At 29.6% G+C, this 19817-nt stretch overlaps 1 protein-coding gene across 1 annotated transcript; it reads right to left on the reverse strand.

Annotated features, from left to right (window-relative positions):
* Window positions 1–2954: 2954 nt before the first annotated feature.
* LOC148227446 (protein cortex-like) lies at window positions 2955–7516 on the reverse strand. The gene is made up of 7 exons (XM_088201982.1): window positions 7252–7516; window positions 5428–5591; window positions 4359–4507; window positions 3941–4154; window positions 3670–3880; window positions 3263–3412; window positions 2955–3208 (listed from the first exon to the last, which is right to left on the reverse strand). Exons 1-7 carry the CDS (start codon window positions 7514–7516, stop codon window positions 3051–3053), a joined length of 1311 nt encoding a protein of 436 aa, XP_088058108.1. The 3' UTR covers window positions 2955–3050.
* Between the last annotated feature and the right edge of the window lie 12301 nt (window positions 7517–19817).

Raw genomic sequence — 19817 nt, forward strand, 5'->3', positions numbered from 1 at the left:
ATTTATGAATTACTATTATGATATTAACTGGCAAATTGAGCTTCATAGATATTTTAGAGCAGCATTTAATTTAACTAGCGCATATTAGTTAAATTATATTTTGTTAATAGAAATATTGTATGTATCTACTGTAAAACGTCAGTAAAAATATGACGTCACTGGTAATACGTATTCACTCTCTATACGTAATACGTGTTCTCTCCCAGAGCTTCCCACATATTTTTGTATATTTCAAAGTTTTTTTCATTTTGGCATGATATTAATGTATCATCCATTTGCACAATCGCTATGTATTTTTTTGTACAAATAGTTTTATTTATCAATTGAAGATGTGAAAGATAATAATAATGGCACTAAAATTTGTACATATTATTTTTATATTTAATATTTTTTCTGTATGACAGTAGTTTAAAATTGTTTAAATATATTCAATTTATCACTATCTCCCTACAGAGTGATTTAAATTCACTGTGGAGACGGGCTTTCGTCAACCGTCTGCTTTTTAGTGTTGGAAAATAGCATATTATGTCATTTTATCATCTCATTCACCATCAGAATATTCCTAAGTTCTCGATGGGAACATTCTAGCCTGAGTAGTTTTCTCGGAATCCGAACGATCCATCAATTAATTGTGTCCTCTATGATACTTTAGTTCGCAACGTTCTTAATACAAGATCTTTAATTTGAGATTCTCAAGTAACCAAATATTCTCTCTTAATCTAAAAAGTTTTTGAGAAACCTATAAATGAAGGTATTTTATTATTATCCGTTCTTGTATACCAACACATTTTTTAAGAGCGTTGGGATATGTTTCGCTTAGTTATCACATAAAGTTTAACTACTGTAAGGTGCTCAAACAACTTTGGATTCTATTCAATACTCACTGCCTGCGATCGCGCAAGCCCTAGTGCAAGCTCCAATAAAATTACTTAGGCACCAGACTAACACTGGTATTTCAGCTTCAGTTCCAATACCATGCGAGTGCTAGAACGAGAAAAAACACTCAAGTCCATCCCATCGAATGAGCATCTTGATTTTTACGTCCACACATTAAAAAATGAACAATATCTTCTTAAAAGATTTAATCGCATTAAAAAAATCCGTAAGTGTTTTAATCGCATCCATTTCTGAAGCCCTTTAGTCAGAACTTAACAATGGCTATCACCATCTAGCTCCTTAATATGCTTGCATTGCATATTGATTATTAAATGTCACATGTTAAGTAAAAGTGGTCCTGATTTAAATATATAATATATGTACTGTAGGGATGACTTAAACGGACTTAGCCCACAGATATATAATATATAATTAATTAAACTAAGTTTTGTAATAGAAATAAATAACCAATCTTGAAAGTGTTTTTCTAAATTATATTTTAAAACATATAAATATTTACCTTTAAAATATTTTATTTCACAGTTCTTACTATTACTGAGTATTTGATGAAATATGTACAAAACTGGTTAATGAAACAAGTTCGTTGCAAAATGATTGATAGTCTTATGCTCAAATTTGACGCAACCTCCATAGATACAAAGATATCAACCCATCGGGTAGCCAACCCATGGCATAAATCATTGTCGGTAGGCATTGGAACGTCTGTAAAAGCATGAAAGATTATTATTAATACACTCGTGACCGTTTTCAGCAGCGTTCATGAATAATTCGTTCACGTTTCGCTCGAAGGTAGCCGCCACCCTAACACCTGCTTCCTGCGCACTCGTACCTCCACACAACACAAACACATAACAATCGTCATATAAATTAATCTTGACTCTCATAACAACGCCAAAGTGTGGTAACACCATAATACATACCGACGCCTGTCATTAACACGATTCCGCATCTGTGCTTTAGCGCGAACATCTCAATCGGTCAATAAATTTAAGTCAAAGGTATTTATAAATTCCGTTGCGTGTTCCCATGGCTAAAGCGATTGAAAAAAGCGCTCGTAAAGCGTTCCAACAAGCTTTGCAATGTTATCAAATATTTAAAAAAGTAAATAAATATTAAAATAGCAGGTGTTTTGTTTAGTCAACCGTAAGGTTCAAAATTGTTTATTTTGTATATATGTAAGTGATAAATATAAAAATACGTTTGTATATTTGTATGGAACTAAAAACATTTAATTAGTTAATAATTTAAATACTAATTCGTGTTATTATTGTAAGTGTAATATTATTTACACATCTTTCATCTTAAAAAGTAACAGTGTTTAAATTTCTGGAGTTGGGGGGAGGGGGGTTTCTATTATACATATTTTTTAGCAGGGTCCCTATGAGTAACTTTGCAAAAATATATTTAGATTGGATAAACACACACAGACGCGTATTATTATTTTTATATTTGTAATTAAATATCGTACTATAATTCCGTTAGTATTTTTATATACGTTTGATTATATATAAATTAGAACTATGCATGTTCTAATAATGTAATATATAACCGATTTTTACATATTGAATCTAAGAAAAATTTATTTGTTAAAAAAATATGAATTAAAATTATTAAAAAAAAATCTTTTTTGGTACATTTTTTATTGTAATGCAAAATAATATTAATAAAAAGCATACAATTGAATTAATGTATATAAAAAAACATATATAGATATTTGTAATTAAATCTAAAATTATAAATAAAAACGTATTGTATGTATTTTGTAAATTATATTTTAATTACAACCGTTTTATTTAACACAATTTCCATATTAAACAGCAATACGTATAATTTTATACAGCATATTTTACTTAGCTATAAATTATTGCTAAATTAATATTAATAACTAAATTAGTATTAGAAAATGTCTTATAATGATTCGTATAATTGCAATTTTATTAATACATGATCAATTTTAAATTACCAACATAAATAATAAAAACAACATATTAATTTTATGTATTAAAATAGATCAACTAAAATAATAAAATCAAATGCACTTATATAATAAAATTTAATTGCAGATTTGTATATTTATAATTAAATTTTATATAGTATTGTAAAATATATTTTATGCATAAAATAATTACCATGTAAATAAATTACATTTATTACTATCGTATAAAACTACCAAAGTTGTTAAATTCGTTGATTTCCTTATAATTAAGATACAGTTTCTCTTTCTTCATCTTCCTTTTGTACATGTTCAACAAAGGTCCGGGCTTTCCCAGAAAGTTCCAAACGTACAAATTCTCGTGCGAAGATGCACTAGCTGAAATTCATAAAATATTTATTTGATAATATTTTTTTAAATTAAAATTCATACCTAATTTGGTTCCATCTGGATTAAACAACAAAGCTCTAGTTCTTCCTGGTGGAGTACGAAGTTCGTCAGTTACTTTGCACGGCTCAGATAATACTATCAATTTTGAGTATGATTCATTTTCATCTTCTTCGTAGTTTTCCAAATATATGGCTATGTAACATATGTAACTATTTATATTTATATATATATATATTTTTTTTTGAAATCTCGGGATTAATCGTGGCAGTCGTAAATAATTCGTGATCATGACCGGAAAATCACGGCCGAAATATAGAATACAAGTAAGAAAAAATCGCGATGAATCCAGAGATTTCAAAAATAATTATACTCGCGAAAATCTAAAAATTCATATATATATATATTTATATATATTAATTAACTATAAAAAAACAGATAGCCATACGAACATTGTACCCAATAACTGACTACCAGTTCTGCTGTATGAACACTCCAAGCTAAAGCATCTACGGCACAGTCTACATTAGATAATCTATGACATAAGTTTTTTAGTTTTGAGACATTCCAGATGCTCAATGATCCATCTCCTATATCATGCCCAGCTCCACCTCCCCCACCGACCGCCAATTGACATCCTCTCCAAGGATGCCAAGCGATTGCCTGTATGTAATTTTAGAATATCAAAGATGCTTGTGTGAATTTAATAAAATTCATATTTACCCTAGAAGGATTAATGTATAAGATCTCAAAATATGGGATAATATCCGGGAGACACCACAATCTGACCATACAATCCATACCACTGGTTACCAAATATCGATTGTCTGGAGAGTGACGTATGACTAGAATATCACCTGTGTGGGCATTGCATCTCATTATACTGATGCCTTTAGTTTTCTTATCACAAATGCCAATAGTTCCAGTTACAGTGCCACTAAAAGAATATGTATTATTTTACAATTAGGCTTCATTGACGTAAAGTCGTTAGTCATCTCAACGAGCCTCGTATGCAAATTCAGTTCTTACGCAGCAATTTCCCATCAATATTGATGCAAAAAATGCAAAATTGAATTAAACGAACGCTGATATATGATCTTCGATTAATGAACGGTTATTGAATTTATTTATAATACTATACCACGCCAGATAATCTCCTTTGGTGCACCAAGAAACGGCAGCGATTGAAGCTTTCATGTCTTGTAAAGACCTGTGACACTTCCAAGAAACGTTTATAATCTTCTCGCTGATTGAGTCGTATATATATAGGTGACCTAGCAAAGTACCGATCTAAAAATAAGATTTGGTCAACTAAAAATAATAAATACGAAGAGTACATACAAAAACATTAGGACAGATTTTAATATATTGTTATTTTTTAATAAATAATATTGAAGTAATCTATAAACAATTTTAGAAGTCTCTACTGCAAAAGTTTGTGTAGCGAATTGATAACGGTTTTAGTTAAGACCCACATCCAAGATATGTTTGAGATTCATAGTGACTATATTGACAAATAAGTAATGATATATTCTTAAGCTATTAAAAGTCAAATTAAATAATATCCTAATAATTTTTGAATAGTAAATTTAAATTTGTGTCATTTTGGAGATTATCAAATTTATTTCAACTAATTAAGCTACAACTATCAACAGATATATATTATATATAAATGTAGAGTATGAGGTGCTTCTAAATAAGCATATTCTCCTAGTGAAACATTTGTGTATATATGTATGAATTTAGTTTATTATTTTATTTCAATTTTATACTTCTGAATCACAATCTCGTTATTATGTGTTTTCTTATTAGTATATTAGTATTCGCATATATGATACATCTACGCACGTTACACATAAATACATGAATTTCAGCGAACACAACAAGCCAGCGTTTAGAGCATCTAATATGCTATAAAATTGATGATCTTCAGCGAGGATATCCGATCGGCGACCATGGTGCAATTGCCCACGGAGATACAGCAGATATTACATGTAAATTGATATTACATGCGGGATAAACCCTTGGGCACCAGCATACTAGCAGTGATTAAAGCAGTGTGCTTTTTCGCTCTCCTTTTGGTGCAAAGCACTTAACCACCATAATTTATTGGAGAATCGAGGGTGCAGAGCGGCGGGTGCCAAAGGTATGTTTACCCATTTCAATACCGGAGCATAAGAAGCATACAAGAACATATGTGATTGTCTTACCGCAATAAGCTCGCCACTGGGGTCCCATCTTACAGCCATTATTGTGTCTCGTCTAAAAGTTTGCACTGTTAATACATTGTTTGATGGAGAGTGCCACATAAAGATTTTGTCGCCTAAGGCTGCTATCAGTAGATCCCATTTGCCCCAATCTAAAATATCGTTATCTAAAAATTGAAAAAAAATAATATGATTTAATTAACACTGTATTTTTTGGATCTAAATTAATCGCTAGCTTAATCGTTGTAAATAAAAATATTTAACTGTATTTTTATTGTTGCTGCTTAATAAATACATAAATATATGTTTATTTTCAAAACGTCAGATGCTCATTTATAAGTATGATTGCGATGGCATCCGTAGCCAATATTTCTTACTCGCATCTCATTTGCCGATGTTTCGATCACTTTTTAGAAAGAAATCAAATTATCAGACAAAGATCTTTAAGGCGGTTTTGACGTACCTTCACTTTTTACAATATTCCAATATCAGAAGCAGTTAAAATTTTAAAATAAAAAAAAAATCTCATAAACTGTCAACCAATTTCATTCATAAAAAACAATTTCACTAATTAATTAAAGAAGCATCCATGGGATCACCCTTGTCACCAATTATTACAAACCCTTTCATGTAGGATTTCGAAACCAAAGTATTAATAAAATCTGAATTTAAACCAAAAATTTGGCTTCGATATGTAGATGATATATTTGTAATATGGTCACGTGATTTTATTATATTGAAGAATTTTCTGAATCAACATCAAAAAAATTGAACTCGCTATAAAAAAAAACCTCTACCATTTTTAGACTTATTAATGCTTTTCTATAATTTTCTGTAATGACACTTCACCATGACATCTTGCAGACTGACTTTAACTAATCTATCGTTTATCGAAATATATGTATGTACGTACATTTTCCCCTCTCTACAATAAGGAGAGAGAAACTATAAATGTATATATATATAAAACTATAAAACAATACATGTTTATATTCTTTTACATAAAGCCTTGCTATTTAAAAAATAACTATCATGGTAATTTATTCAATAAAAAAAATATTAACTTTATTTAGATGTACATTAAACGCCGATAGACTTTAGGTTTTATCGATTGATTGATTAGTCAGCTTATGTTATTAGACTTATACACAATTTTGCTACAAAATAATGTATAAATTAATATTGACATAAAAACTTGTTCAATTTATAGGCACGGTAAATGTGGACGCCTATCATTTAAATAACCTAATTAATAATGTATAAACAAGCCGCAAGTGGTTAGGTAAGGTTTTTTAAAAAGGGGTTAGTTTAAATTTCTGTAAATAATATTTTACAAAAACTATTAATTACTTAATTATATGGCATCTTGGAAATCGAGACTCACTTTAATACAGCTTTGGGTTGCAATATTTGTATGTTTTTACTGTAAACATACACTTTATCTAAGCTTGTCTGACTCATGTGTCAAATACAATATGTGTTTTAAAAAAATATATGTTTAACTATAGTCACTAAATAAAACCCCTATGCATTCGTATATATATTTATTAATTATAGATGTACGTACATATACGTATGTATAGTTTTTTTATGTATTTATATTTTTCAAACTATATATAATAATACTACTGATAATTATTAGAGAATATTGACATTGGAATGATGCAAACAAAAATCGTGTTCTTGGTCTACTAAAGCCTACGAAATGTAATTATAAATTAAATTTAATAAACAAGTAGGTGGCAAGAAAAGTTTGAAATATTTTTAAGTAGATTAGAATCTTTAATAATTATGACACAATAATATAAAATATATTAGTATCCTCACGCATATAGGCCTGATATTCCGGCAGGTCGAATATCATGTCTGGCTGGCCGATGACCGGTCCGTGCCTTGGTGAACAAGGCCATCCCGTGGTGGCTTTTTCATCCTGCGGCTTAGCACTGACTACGTCTGACTTCCTGCCTTGGGGCTCAGTCAGCTGGAGTATCCTGGTCTCCGGCTTATGCCTCTTCAACGCACCTCCGAGAAGGTCTCTGTAACTCTTGATACGCCATCCGTATGGATCCTTCGGGTGATTATAACGATCCATTGTTATATTCAATAATTATACGTAAATCAAAATATATCGCATAATATACATATATGTATGAGTATATGAAATTGTGAAATCTAGTTGTAGCTATTTTAAACTAATATTGAGCACATATTAATTTATATTGAATAACTTGATTTTAAGTAAAAATTATTATTTTTGGATTGGTATAATTTAGATATAAAAATGTTTTGTCAAAATTATAATTGTAGCACTTTGACACAAAAAATAAATAAAATAAATGGAAATATAATATCTATGTAAAACTATATACTGATTTCAGTAGTGTCATTTTTCTTCTTATATTAGTTCTTGGCAAATTTATATCTAAAATCTTACAATATAATAAATTAAATAGTACATTTTTAAGCTATTGAATTTGAGGCTCTATATTTTTTAGAATAATATAAGATTTTTATCTGAATATTTTTGTATTAAATAAGTAATTTCAAAAACTTACGATACATCTTAAAAAAAGGTGCAGTTTACATATAAATTTACTGTTTTATCTTAATGGTAAAATATTTAGTTGCATAGTATTGTAATTAATAACTATCCATAGTTTTATTTTATCACTGTGTTCTCGTGCTCATTAATATGTAACAAATTAAATAAAAACAACAACCATCTAATATTCTCGTGCTATAAATCACTAAAATTTAGAATTTGTTCTAGAAAACCATAAAGCACGCTAATAACCATATAAAATTTTACATCCGAGCAATTATTCCAGTACAAATTGATTTATTTAGAATTTTCATTAACGCGAACGTAAATAATTTATGACCCATTCTTATTGGAGTCTCGCCTGAGGTCTACACAAAACGCCTTTGATCTTTTTCAAGACAAGAATCAGGATTGAGCAAGGTATAATAAGTTAGTTTCACAAAACAATCATAAATATATGTACATACAAATATCACCTGAGTAAATATATCATCTTCATTTTCTATTGTTTTTGAGAAGAGTTTAGACCGACAACACTGATGATCAACGCCAGCTCTTCTGGGGATGAATCGATCGCCTGTTCTCTTGATTTTATTCTAAAATAAATTAAAAATAAACTAGTTTTAAAACATAAATAATTGTAATGTAGAGAGCTTTTGCTCTTATTTAATACTCTCATTATTTAACATTGATTGATAAAAGTAAAAAACAAAGACTTATGTGTCAGCTCATTACATTGTAGTTATAAGAATGATATTGTTATGGCAGGCACGGTTGCTTGCAATATTATGGACCTATAAACAATACAGCTCCAGGGATTGCACGGCATAACGTCACGGGACCCGGTGACAAAACCGGATCTCTCCGGTCCGGTTTCACCGGTTTCGGTTAAATGACATAACAACGACATTTTTGACAAGCTCTGCTCTCATAAAGTAGATAACAATTACGAAAGATTAATGGCATGCGACGCACCAGTTACCCTAGCGCGACCGGCTCGACCGGAGATGATAGATTTGTAGTGTAAAATACTCCGAGCTCGTAATTCACGTGCGTATATACCGAGGATTTTGCTCAAGATCTTGTAACTAGATATAATAATCTCAATTTAGTTTCATATATTTTTAAATATACATATATATTATATATATATATAAATTAAATATTTCGCATCAGTGGCTATGATTATGTGGCACATTATTGCAAGCATAGAAATAGTTTATAGAAAGACGTGCCTAAAAACAGAACGACAAACATATGTTTAGAATTATGTAAAAGAAAACTACGTTCAGTTTATAAATTAATATCATCATGGTATTGTTTAAAGTGTTAGATAGAGTAAAAAACTCATTAAAATATCTATTTTAAATAAAGCTTTGCTCTAAATTAAATGTTAATACATATATATTATTTTGTTGTCAGTCAATATATCCACAGATCTTCTCCTGCTTCTTTTAAATCTACACATTAGATTTTCAAAACTCATTTAGCGTTTAAAAAAAACAATTTTTCCACAGTTGCCATCATAATACTCGTCACAACAAAATGAAGATCAATCATTCGGTAATGGCAGGAGTATGAAGCGATAGGGATCACGCGAACCATCGTCGGGAGCGTTCGCTCATTACTCACAGATAGGAAGCTTCCAAGTGCATTACCTCTGTTTCTCTATGCCTCGAGTGCACTCAATTATTCAACCATCAATAAAGCGGCTACCATAGCCCACAGATGATGTATCAACAGAAGGCTCTCCTTTTTATGGACAGTGATCCATTTTTTTGTAGTGACGAAGCCGGCGCGAGGAGATGATATCCGGAAAAATTCCCATTCGATATGTGGATACAAATGGATGTATTATGATGTGCATGATAGTTTTATTACTGTAAGGTTGATGTATGGTTGTAATTAAAAGTATTATGTTGGAATAGTATTAATACATTAGCAATATACATAATAAAACATACATATGATATTCAAAAAAATATCCTCCTAAAACTAAGAAAATATATATGTATACTAAAAGTTTTAAGAAGGAGCAACATTATTCATAATTCATTAAGATATTAATTTATGCGAATTCAATTAGTATATAATAGATAGACCATTTCTAGTAAACACTTTCATAGAGATCTCAATCGATCGACAGCTTCACTGTTCAGTAATCAGTTTCAATGTATGAAAAAGTACAAATATTATTCGCCTATTTATAATAAAAAATAATTATAGAATAGTGTTTAGTTTATCCACACTGGCTAAAGTATTCAATACTATTATATTACACACAAGTATATTTAAAATATTATCGAAGAGTACTTGACTTTACTAATATTATAACTGCTTTTAACAAAGTCAACCAATATTTTATATGGTATGTCTTAATTCTAAAAAAATGATAAATTTAGATTTTCTTATAAAAGAAAAAATGATATATCCTTTTGGAATCCTTTATATATGCATTTCAGTTACGTTAATTGTCCTAATTAATATCAGAACGATAGACCAGTGGTATAGTCGGTGACTAATACCCTAAAGTCTTAAAACTGATCGATACCAAGGGTATTGCTCAGTCAATTTTTAATGTGTATGGTGTTTAGGAGATCGAAATTAGTGATTATTATATAATCATAATTCTGATCAATGAATATCGTAATGATTAATTTAAGTTAAGATAGGTGGTGCATATTAGGTATAAAATTATCTAATAATAAACTATTTCAGCTCATAGGCGAACATCATATATGTATAAGTATAACTGTTACATTGGAGATTTGTGAAGAATAAAATCTTGACACATTATTATTTTGACTTAATATTAATAATAACTAAAAACAGTTTAAATTATATTTTTTTTATCTGTGCTAATGACATAAAATTATTTAATAAAACAGAATGTATGATAAAAACTTCAGTATCAAACAATATCTTTGTATGATTTTTTCAAGGCATAGAAAGCCTCTTTGTATATGTTTTGGTAATATAGTAACGTGTTTTATTGGATAGATTGTACCCAATTTTCGTGGTTATAGATCCCACCAGCAAATATAATATGTATATGAATATAATTATAAATGAATGTTCATAGGAATTATTATCCAATATGCTCAAAAATTAAAGAAACTGCACCTTGTGAAATCATTTATTGCACACTTTCTTCGTGCATGTATGTCTCATTTAGATGATATAAAGTAAAATCGATTTCTTAGTAAAGTTGTCTCAAATATTTTATATGAATATATATACATATTATTCAATATAATTTTTCATAATGTGTATGTACCTGGCAAAGCACTTATTTAAGCAACTAGTCAGGATTTTGAATGAGAATATTTTATTTTTGTACACACTTTTCTTGATGATGAAACTATTTTTTCTAGTACCATGATCGTAGAAGGAATAGTTTTTAAATTAAATTTGTTAAATTTGTCAAAATATTTGAAAATAGTTTATAATAAATCATTTTACACTTCTAGTTTTTATTTTATGTACACTTTAAATGTGGTGAATGGTAAAATTATCATTGTATCTGTATCCTTGTAAATGTAAATATCTTAAGTGTTGTATTTAAAAGTACTTTAATTTAATGGTGAAAATATAAATCCAAAAGAAAATAAATCACTCACATAAATTAATTATATATTGTTGTGCCACATTAAAAAGAAAGCAGAGAGGGTTCTTTCCGGATATCCTTCAATGATGAATCGCCGAGGATAACCGTTGAACCCTTCACCGACATGCCATGTATAATCGATGACTTACGATGCATAATGCATATGCACGCTCCGGTCTGGAACGTTGTCCATAGGCAAACGCAAAGGGAAGAAAAAATCAACAAACAGACCATGTGATCATTTTTACCATCTTGTTCTGGAATTCGTCTTTTGATGTGATGCCGAGTCGCGGTCCGCTCATAACGAGTGTCGTCCCATTGCATGGCGGGAATGCGACTTTTTTCGCCAGAAATAAGCATAGGCCATATATTAATACGAACCGCACTCATATTTATGCTTTACGATACGCATGACACACGAACGGTTCGATACTAGGTGGTTCGAAAGAAATAATAAACATCAACATCCATACAATTAAGTTGTATTAGTTATGCAACATCTGACAGGCATTCTAAATATTAAGTTATTTTATTGCAATATATAAAATATTATTTAAATCAAATTTGTTGCAACTTTTATTCATAAAAGTATATCTTTCATACTTGATTTCGTTTTCAGTTACATCGTTTCATTTAACACTTTTTTGTTGAATTACTTATCTGCCATTTTAGATGCTTTGCTCTTGACCTTGCGACGTAAAATTGACCATAAAAGAGGCATTAATCTCTTAAAGCAATCACTACGGTTTATTTGTTACTAGCTTAAATACGGGAGAGATTCAAACTCATTTTTAATTTATTATAATTAATTTTATTCATCCTGTTATTAAAAAAATATTTGCCAAAAAAGACAAGATAAAATAATATACATATTGAATTAGTTTATAATTCTGATCAATGTCCGTAAATTGTTTCTTTTCTATAAGTTTTATTAAAGTAGGAATAAAACTGATACAACCTTAAAAAAGCTGATTTATATATATTTTAGATCATGCAATTGAATCTATGTGGCAAATAATTGTGTGCTGATTTCAATCCGTACACATATTTTGAGTCATACTGTATAATGGAAAAATCCAGACCCATCGATTCAGAAAAAGACGTTCCATATAAATAAATTGACCCCGCTACGGTATGCGTTCTAGAATTGCAATATGTTATTGGCGCATCATAAAAAGGTATCGTTTAATTACGTGTTTTATGTTATGTTGAATTAAATAATACACATTAAATAAATATTTCAATTAAATAAATTACACCACTATTACGCTAATTGTGAATGAACGGAGAAAAAACCGAGTCACTCAGGTACTCTGTCATTATATCGTTAACGCGTTGCGAATTCGTTATGGTCAACAAATGCAAAACTCGTCGTAATGCTTCCATCATCGTTTTGATTGATAAGAAGATAATTTATAATGCAAATTTAGGTGTGCAAATCTGCAATGATTGATCGGGCGGCGTTTTTGACATCTCTGATACGGTATTTATGTATGAATAATTGTTATTAAACATGATACATAAACGAAAGGTGGATAAGGCTTATAAGGACATATAAATATAAAAAACTGTAGATAAAGTCCTATACGAATATATTAATAAAAAAAGGTTATCGTAATATTTATCAAACAGGTGCTTCAATCATAAATACATTTTAAATTACAGTTGTAATTAAATTAATTTATGTAAATCGCTATTTAATTTTCATAAAGCTTATTTTAATAATTACGTTTTAATTTTGAATTAAGCAAGATAAAATTAAATTGTAATCAATCACTATAACGATAATCTTAAATTCAGATTGTGACTATTAAATTTTATTTCTTAAAATTAGGTAAATTTTAATAATTACTAAAAATTAGGTAAATTTTAATGGTTACGTTTTAATTTTGAGTTGAGCAAGATCAAATTAAATTGTAATAAAGAATTACAAAATTCAATTTTTTTTTCAGATCATCGTTTTAATGTTTGTTTCTAGATTTTTGTTGTTTAAAGTCTGTACCAATTATAAAAAAATTGTTTGTTATATTGACATCGATGCACATTTTTCTTTATGCAAAGACACAAGCATCAAAAGTTCAAAGTTTCCCAGTACGCCTGGCCACCCACCACGCTCGTGTGGACCATATCTTCTGAGAGATTGGCACGTAACTTCACCAGCTGGCAAGGATGACAAGGTTAGCTGAACACCGATAATATAATAAGGCTTTGGATCTAACTACTTTCAGACACGGCACAAAGCCACTCTTGTTAAATTCCAAACACCGCTATTCCTCTCTTTGTGCATTAATTCGCCATTATTTATGCTCACGATTTAAATTATGTGAATTTGTTAATTAAACCGCTCGCTTTTAACAGACCGCTGGTAATATTAGTGAAATGGCAGTCTAACTTTATGTGGAACATTGTGATGAAGCCACCGCATTTAAATTATAGTTTTAAAATAAATGTAGAGTATGTATATCTAAATAAAACGTGATACATATTGATCATAGAAATTTTAGAAATACTCGAGAATTGAGCAAAGCTATTGTGAATTATACTATGTGTGTAAAATATTTATTTAAAACATCTGAAATTATATTAAATATATTATTAATTTAAGTAAATCAGAATTTACGTTTATAATCTTCAATGCAGTAGTTTATAACGGAACGGCATTAACCACTAGTTTAATATTTACTGCAGTTCATTTGTGTATGATAAAAAAAGCAATACAATGAAATAACTCAGCTTACAATCACTTGACTACAATGCCAGCTTAAACGCTCGTCTGATTAAACCAAACTAGAAATGTGCAACTGCAGTTATCTGATTCAGCGTTCACACTGTGCTTATTCTACCGCATACATAATACACTCACGAGCTCAACTGTCCGAGTAAATTATTAAAAAATGTGTGTCAAATTCGGACGAGAGTGTGCTTCAAAAAAAATGATACTACCAAGACTGGTTTGTGAAATTCGCCGAGCTTTATGAAGCGATAAATCTAATCGATAAATGGCTATTAAATATCGATTTGAATATATAGTATAATACAAAAAACCCGGTCTCACCTTTCATCATTATCTCATATATAGATCGGATGAGTAGATATATCTACTCGGTTGGTAGTTGTGGTGTGTTTATGGGCGGCCAACGCGTGCCTTTGCCGACAATTCTGACTTACGGCCAAAATACACGAATATGGTGTATGTTATGGTGCGTGTTTGGTGGATATTCGAAACGAGATTGATCTGACAGATATGCAGTAGTTTGCTCAGAATCTGTTCTGCGACTCAATCGACGATGGTAAGCAATGCCATAGGCTAGTAAGGATCTGAATACGGTATACGACTAATTTATGATCGCGAACTGTATAATTTCTCCTTCGGTGTGATTCTATAAATCATATATCACGTGATGGCGGATGTTCATCCGTGTATCTTTACTCTGTTCAGGATAATTTAAAAAATTGTACAATAGCAATTTTAATTATGTATTTATACTGAGCCATATAAAAAGGAAGAAATTTTATTATAGAAAATAATTAAAAAGTATACTTTTAATTTATCACTACTTAAAAATACCTTAATTAAAATGATTTTAATATTTTTTATCAATATTTACACAAAAATGAAAGAATAAGTAAAATAATATTTTACAAAAATATATAGTTTAGATTTCACTTAACTGATAATCTTCTTACTCTTTCGTTGCAACATGACAGGGGTTAGCCTAATGCGTCACAACAGGGTAAACACAATCAATAAATATACTATTAAGTAGGTTGTGAGATATCAAACTCTGTAAATCAGTGACTTCTAATTTTTTAATTATAAATTATTAATACAGCTTATAACCTCGATTTTATTTTAAATATGTGAGCTTAAGAAAATCGAGTTAAACTTTATTTGTGGTGGTTAATATGAATTATAATTATATAATAAATATTAATTTCAAGCACCAAGGTTCGTGTGATTGAAGCCCAGGTATTTTAGGAATTAGTCATTTGATCTTTCAGTAATTTATAACCATTTCATGTCTGGTTGTCTTATTCAGATTTATTATGTTTTGAGGTTACTTTTTCATTAACAATTTAAAAATTTAAAAAACATTGTATTTTGAACTTATTTTAAAAGACTTCCCATTTCTGTATGTACAGTAAAAAATAATAAGCAAGTTTTTGATTATTATTGATTACGACGTTATGCAATGTAATGCATTTATTTATCACGTGTAATAAAGTACCGTAATATTTTTAAAAAATACGATAAGAAACATGATAATATCATTTTCAATTATCGAAAAGTCTTACCACTGTGCCACGTAGCAAGCAAATTTCCTCAAGTTCTAAAACGCCTGAAACGATTCGATAATAAGTAAGATTGTCTGAAGAAGTAAAGACAATTATGTACAAAAGTAGAGATTGGCACGGCATCAGAACAATTTTTTTTAACTATCCACCGCCGGCAAGTGAAAGCTAACGGATGTTGTGCGCAAAGAGCGATATGTTTGCATTGTTAAAAATTGTTACTTGAAATTACATACAAAATGTAGGAACGCGCGCGGAAGATTTATTAGTAGTCGTATCATAAAAGTTTATTTTATTATCATGAAAGCTATCGAACAAATTGCGTGGCAATTATATTTTATTATTTTATGTGACCAGTCACCTTTTGTTGAAGAATTATAGCGCTTGGCAAATTAAGGTGATCGAAATATTTTTTGTCGATAGTTGATCACCTATGTATGTATGTATGTATGTATATATATATGGATAAATTAAAAAATATTCGGATAGACATTTTTTAATAGTTAAAACAGAAATATTTTTTTGTATATTTATCAGTACTAAGATCAAAATATTTTTTATTATTATTTGAATAATTCTGATGGATAAAAATATTGTTTATATTATAAAACGCTATTCTCTAAAAAAATGTCGTATTCATACCGTGGCATTACCAACTCTTCTCATCCATAGTAAAGTATAAAACAATGATAATTTTAACTAAAAGTTTCAAAGGAATACATTCAATACTAATAAGTAGGCATTCTGATTTCTCGATGATGTTTATTTATCGAGATAAGTATTGCAGATACATGATTAAATATTATTCTTAGAATTACTCTTTAAATAACACTTGCAATCTAAAGCAGAATCAAATATTCTCGTTCTTTTTTTTGTTTAAAATATTTCGGCCTTGCAAAAATTTCTCTGTTGATGTTGGTTTAATCGAAAACAAGACTTTAAATAGGCACTGTAAATTATTTGTTTTTTTGCCCGCCGATTCAAATATATTGAATTCTTTCCCCATTAATCCATAAGACGATGGTTTTCTTAAAACAAAAATATGTCACTTTAAAAGCAGACATTTCTCAAAAAAGTTAAGAAATACGAAATGGCTAACTAAAATACAAATAAAAATATGTATGTTTAGAATTATTTGTTACTTCAACACTGAATTAGTGTTTAAAATATGGCACAATATTTTTTTTTACATACATACATATATAAACATAATTTTAAAAAACCGCTTTAGAAAAAATTCTTAGAAATTGCGGTTGAGTTTGGATTTATGTGAAAAATAATGTAAATCCAATAATCATTAACTTTATTTCTGATAAATATGCAATGTAGGATTATACTCTATATTTTAAATACAAATATACTGTATATTATTTTTTTATAAGAGGTAAAAAATGTTTTTAATCGATTTTTTAATTCTCAATTTGATTTAAATTATGTACGTTGTAAAATTATTAACCGGTAAATTAACGGCCATCTGTCACGTTTATTCGTGTACACGTCGATTTTATTATAATTTTCCCATACAATCCGACTTTTATTTATGGCGATTAGCATAGAGATTCTGATGAGTTATGCAAATGCGAATATTAGAATGATCGATGGTGGTGTTCTGCGTCGAACTGAAACGTGTTAATTAAAATATTTCAGGTGTGTACGAATTTTAATTAGTCCAACTACCGGTTTTAGATAATAATTGGACAATAAAATATTACTATATACGATCCATAATTGTCTGGTTCTTTGTTGGCAGTTTAGAGCGTTCACCCGGCGTGTTTATGGTGCGAGATCGTCACCCTTGACCCTTAGGGTCATCCCTAATGCCCTAATGGACCCGGTCACTTCATCCCCTCGGCGTGTTATGTGGGATAATACCGTTCGTTGACCGGTTTATCTCCGATGACGGCGACGTTCGGGAATGAATGTAATATTTTACGTGACGATACAACGAGATCACAGTGGATATCGCCCAAGGGTCTATATTACTGAACCCGTTTTTTCTCTTGGTATTGTTGAATTAAATAATGTGTGAACTGACCATCGAGTGGGTCAGACCGTTGTTGCAGTTCATATACATAACATTACGAATGCATTATGTTTTAAAATTGTTTTCAGCTCCTGGTATTTGTGCAAGGTATTAGAAATAACGAAAAAATGTGGGGAGACTGATATTAATTGGGAAAAATATATGGATTAAAATTAGTTTAAATATTATATATGTTACAATACAAAAGCAATCGATGTGTTAAAATGCGACTTCTAAAACACATTAGTTTTGCATAGTATGTTTAGTATAACATTTTTTAAATCAGCCTAAAATTTCGCATATAAATTGTAGCAAAATATTGTATTTAACTTGATTATTTTAATTAAACAATGTAAATAGCTACGTGTCATAGTGAGCCGTTAAAATCATAAAAACCGATCATAGTTAAAAATATACTTTGTAAATAAATATATAATACAACCCAAACTTATTTTGATAAAAAAATCAATCACAAAATATTGAATGTCATATTACAATCAGTGCTACTAAACAAAATGAAAAACAAAATAGATAAAAAACTAAAAATTGTACAGCTAAAATAATTGTGTATTTCTACATATAATTTCAGTTATTTTATTTCTGGGGGTACTTTTGCTAGATCCTAATTTTCGAATATTTTAAATATTTTCGCATACAATATACATAAAGTCGCATAAATTTGCAAAGTCGAACGCTGAAGGTACAAAGTGCACACACATAGCGTACCGCTCATGCATGTGCTAGCCCCACACAAATATACATAAATTATTGCAACGCGTATATTATTTTATTTCGCTGTGATTTTTTAACTAATAAGTATTATTTCTATTTTTACGATTGTTGCAAATTTACATAGGAAACGCATTGAAGTATCGGGAATAAAGTCGAATTATATTACTAAATATATTATGAATATTTTTCTGCATTTCATGTATTTTGCAAGTCTAATGTAACGCCATTATGAGGACCAATGATTGACAACCGTTGTAAGCCATTCTGCAATTTTTGCAGCAAAATCAAAATTAATTATGTTGCATTTTTTTTTATAAACAACAACAAAGTAGTAGCGTCTAAATTCAGTTAAGTATGTAGCAATATTAACAAAATCCTGCTTATTGTATTCACTTATTGCATAGCAAAATTGGCAAACGTCTTTTAAAAATTAATTGTAAAGTTCTGCTTCAATCTAAAGCAGTTGATTGCATCTCGTTCTTTTAAACGACTCATTTATTATATGTTAAAATATTCCTTATAAAAACTGGTAATTTTATGCTACTTAGAGATATATGCTTTATTAATATTTTTAGATATTTATTAGACATGTTCATGATTCTAATATATCCTTTTTGACATACTGTTATTAAATACACACATTTCGCATAAATTCATGGATCACCTCACATATCGCGTCGCGGCGGATAATCCTTACTACCCGCATAAATTACTCAATCAAACTTTTATGGTGATTTTAAAGACTGGTATGCAGATAATTCACAAACCGGACCGCAGGATCCATATTCGTCGTTGGAATACGAAACTGGATTTCTCATCTGCTTCTGCTGCACACTCTCGAAACTGCATATCATTTAGATTAGAATAAAGCTAGAACTCCCCTTCACTATGGGCTTTTGATTTTAAGCGCTCCAGTTGCAGATAGAAAATGTAAATGGGAGACAAAGGACGACAACTGCAATGACACCCCATGAAATATAATACGACCAGTCACGTGTTGTATGGAAAAATTTTGCGACCGTTTCGGTTGTTTGTTTCAGGAGGGAATGACAAAGTGCGACGAATCCGTCTAATTAACATATGAAAGTGATTATAGTCTTGCGGCTACTATGAGTAATAAATTTAATGGTGACATATTAATTTATTGGGCTTATCGAAATGGTGTTTTAGCATTTAATGTATGAATTAAGTATTTG

This window comes from Plectrocnemia conspersa, unplaced genomic scaffold (assembly GCF_051122295.1).
Source record: "Plectrocnemia conspersa isolate PC_06_02 unplaced genomic scaffold, ASM5112229v1 ptg000013l, whole genome shotgun sequence".
In the NCBI taxonomy this organism is placed as follows: domain Eukaryota; kingdom Metazoa; phylum Arthropoda; class Insecta; order Trichoptera; family Polycentropodidae; genus Plectrocnemia; species Plectrocnemia conspersa.

What these genes read in the sequence shown, in the direction of transcription:
- LOC148227446 (XM_088201982.1), bottom strand. Translation starts at nt 7,516, where the DNA reads ATGGATCGTTATAATCACCCGAAGGATCCATACGGATGGCGTATCAAG. An exon ending in CCAGTGGCGAGCTTATTGCG is followed by an intron (nt 4,508 to 5,427) that starts GTAAGACAATCA and finishes TCTTATTTTTAG; the next exon opens with ATCGGTACTTTGCTAGGTCA. An exon ending in TCCAGATGGAACCAAATTAG is followed by an intron (nt 3,209 to 3,262) that starts GTATGAATTTTA and finishes TATGAATTTCAG; the next exon opens with CTAGTGCATCTTCGCACGAG.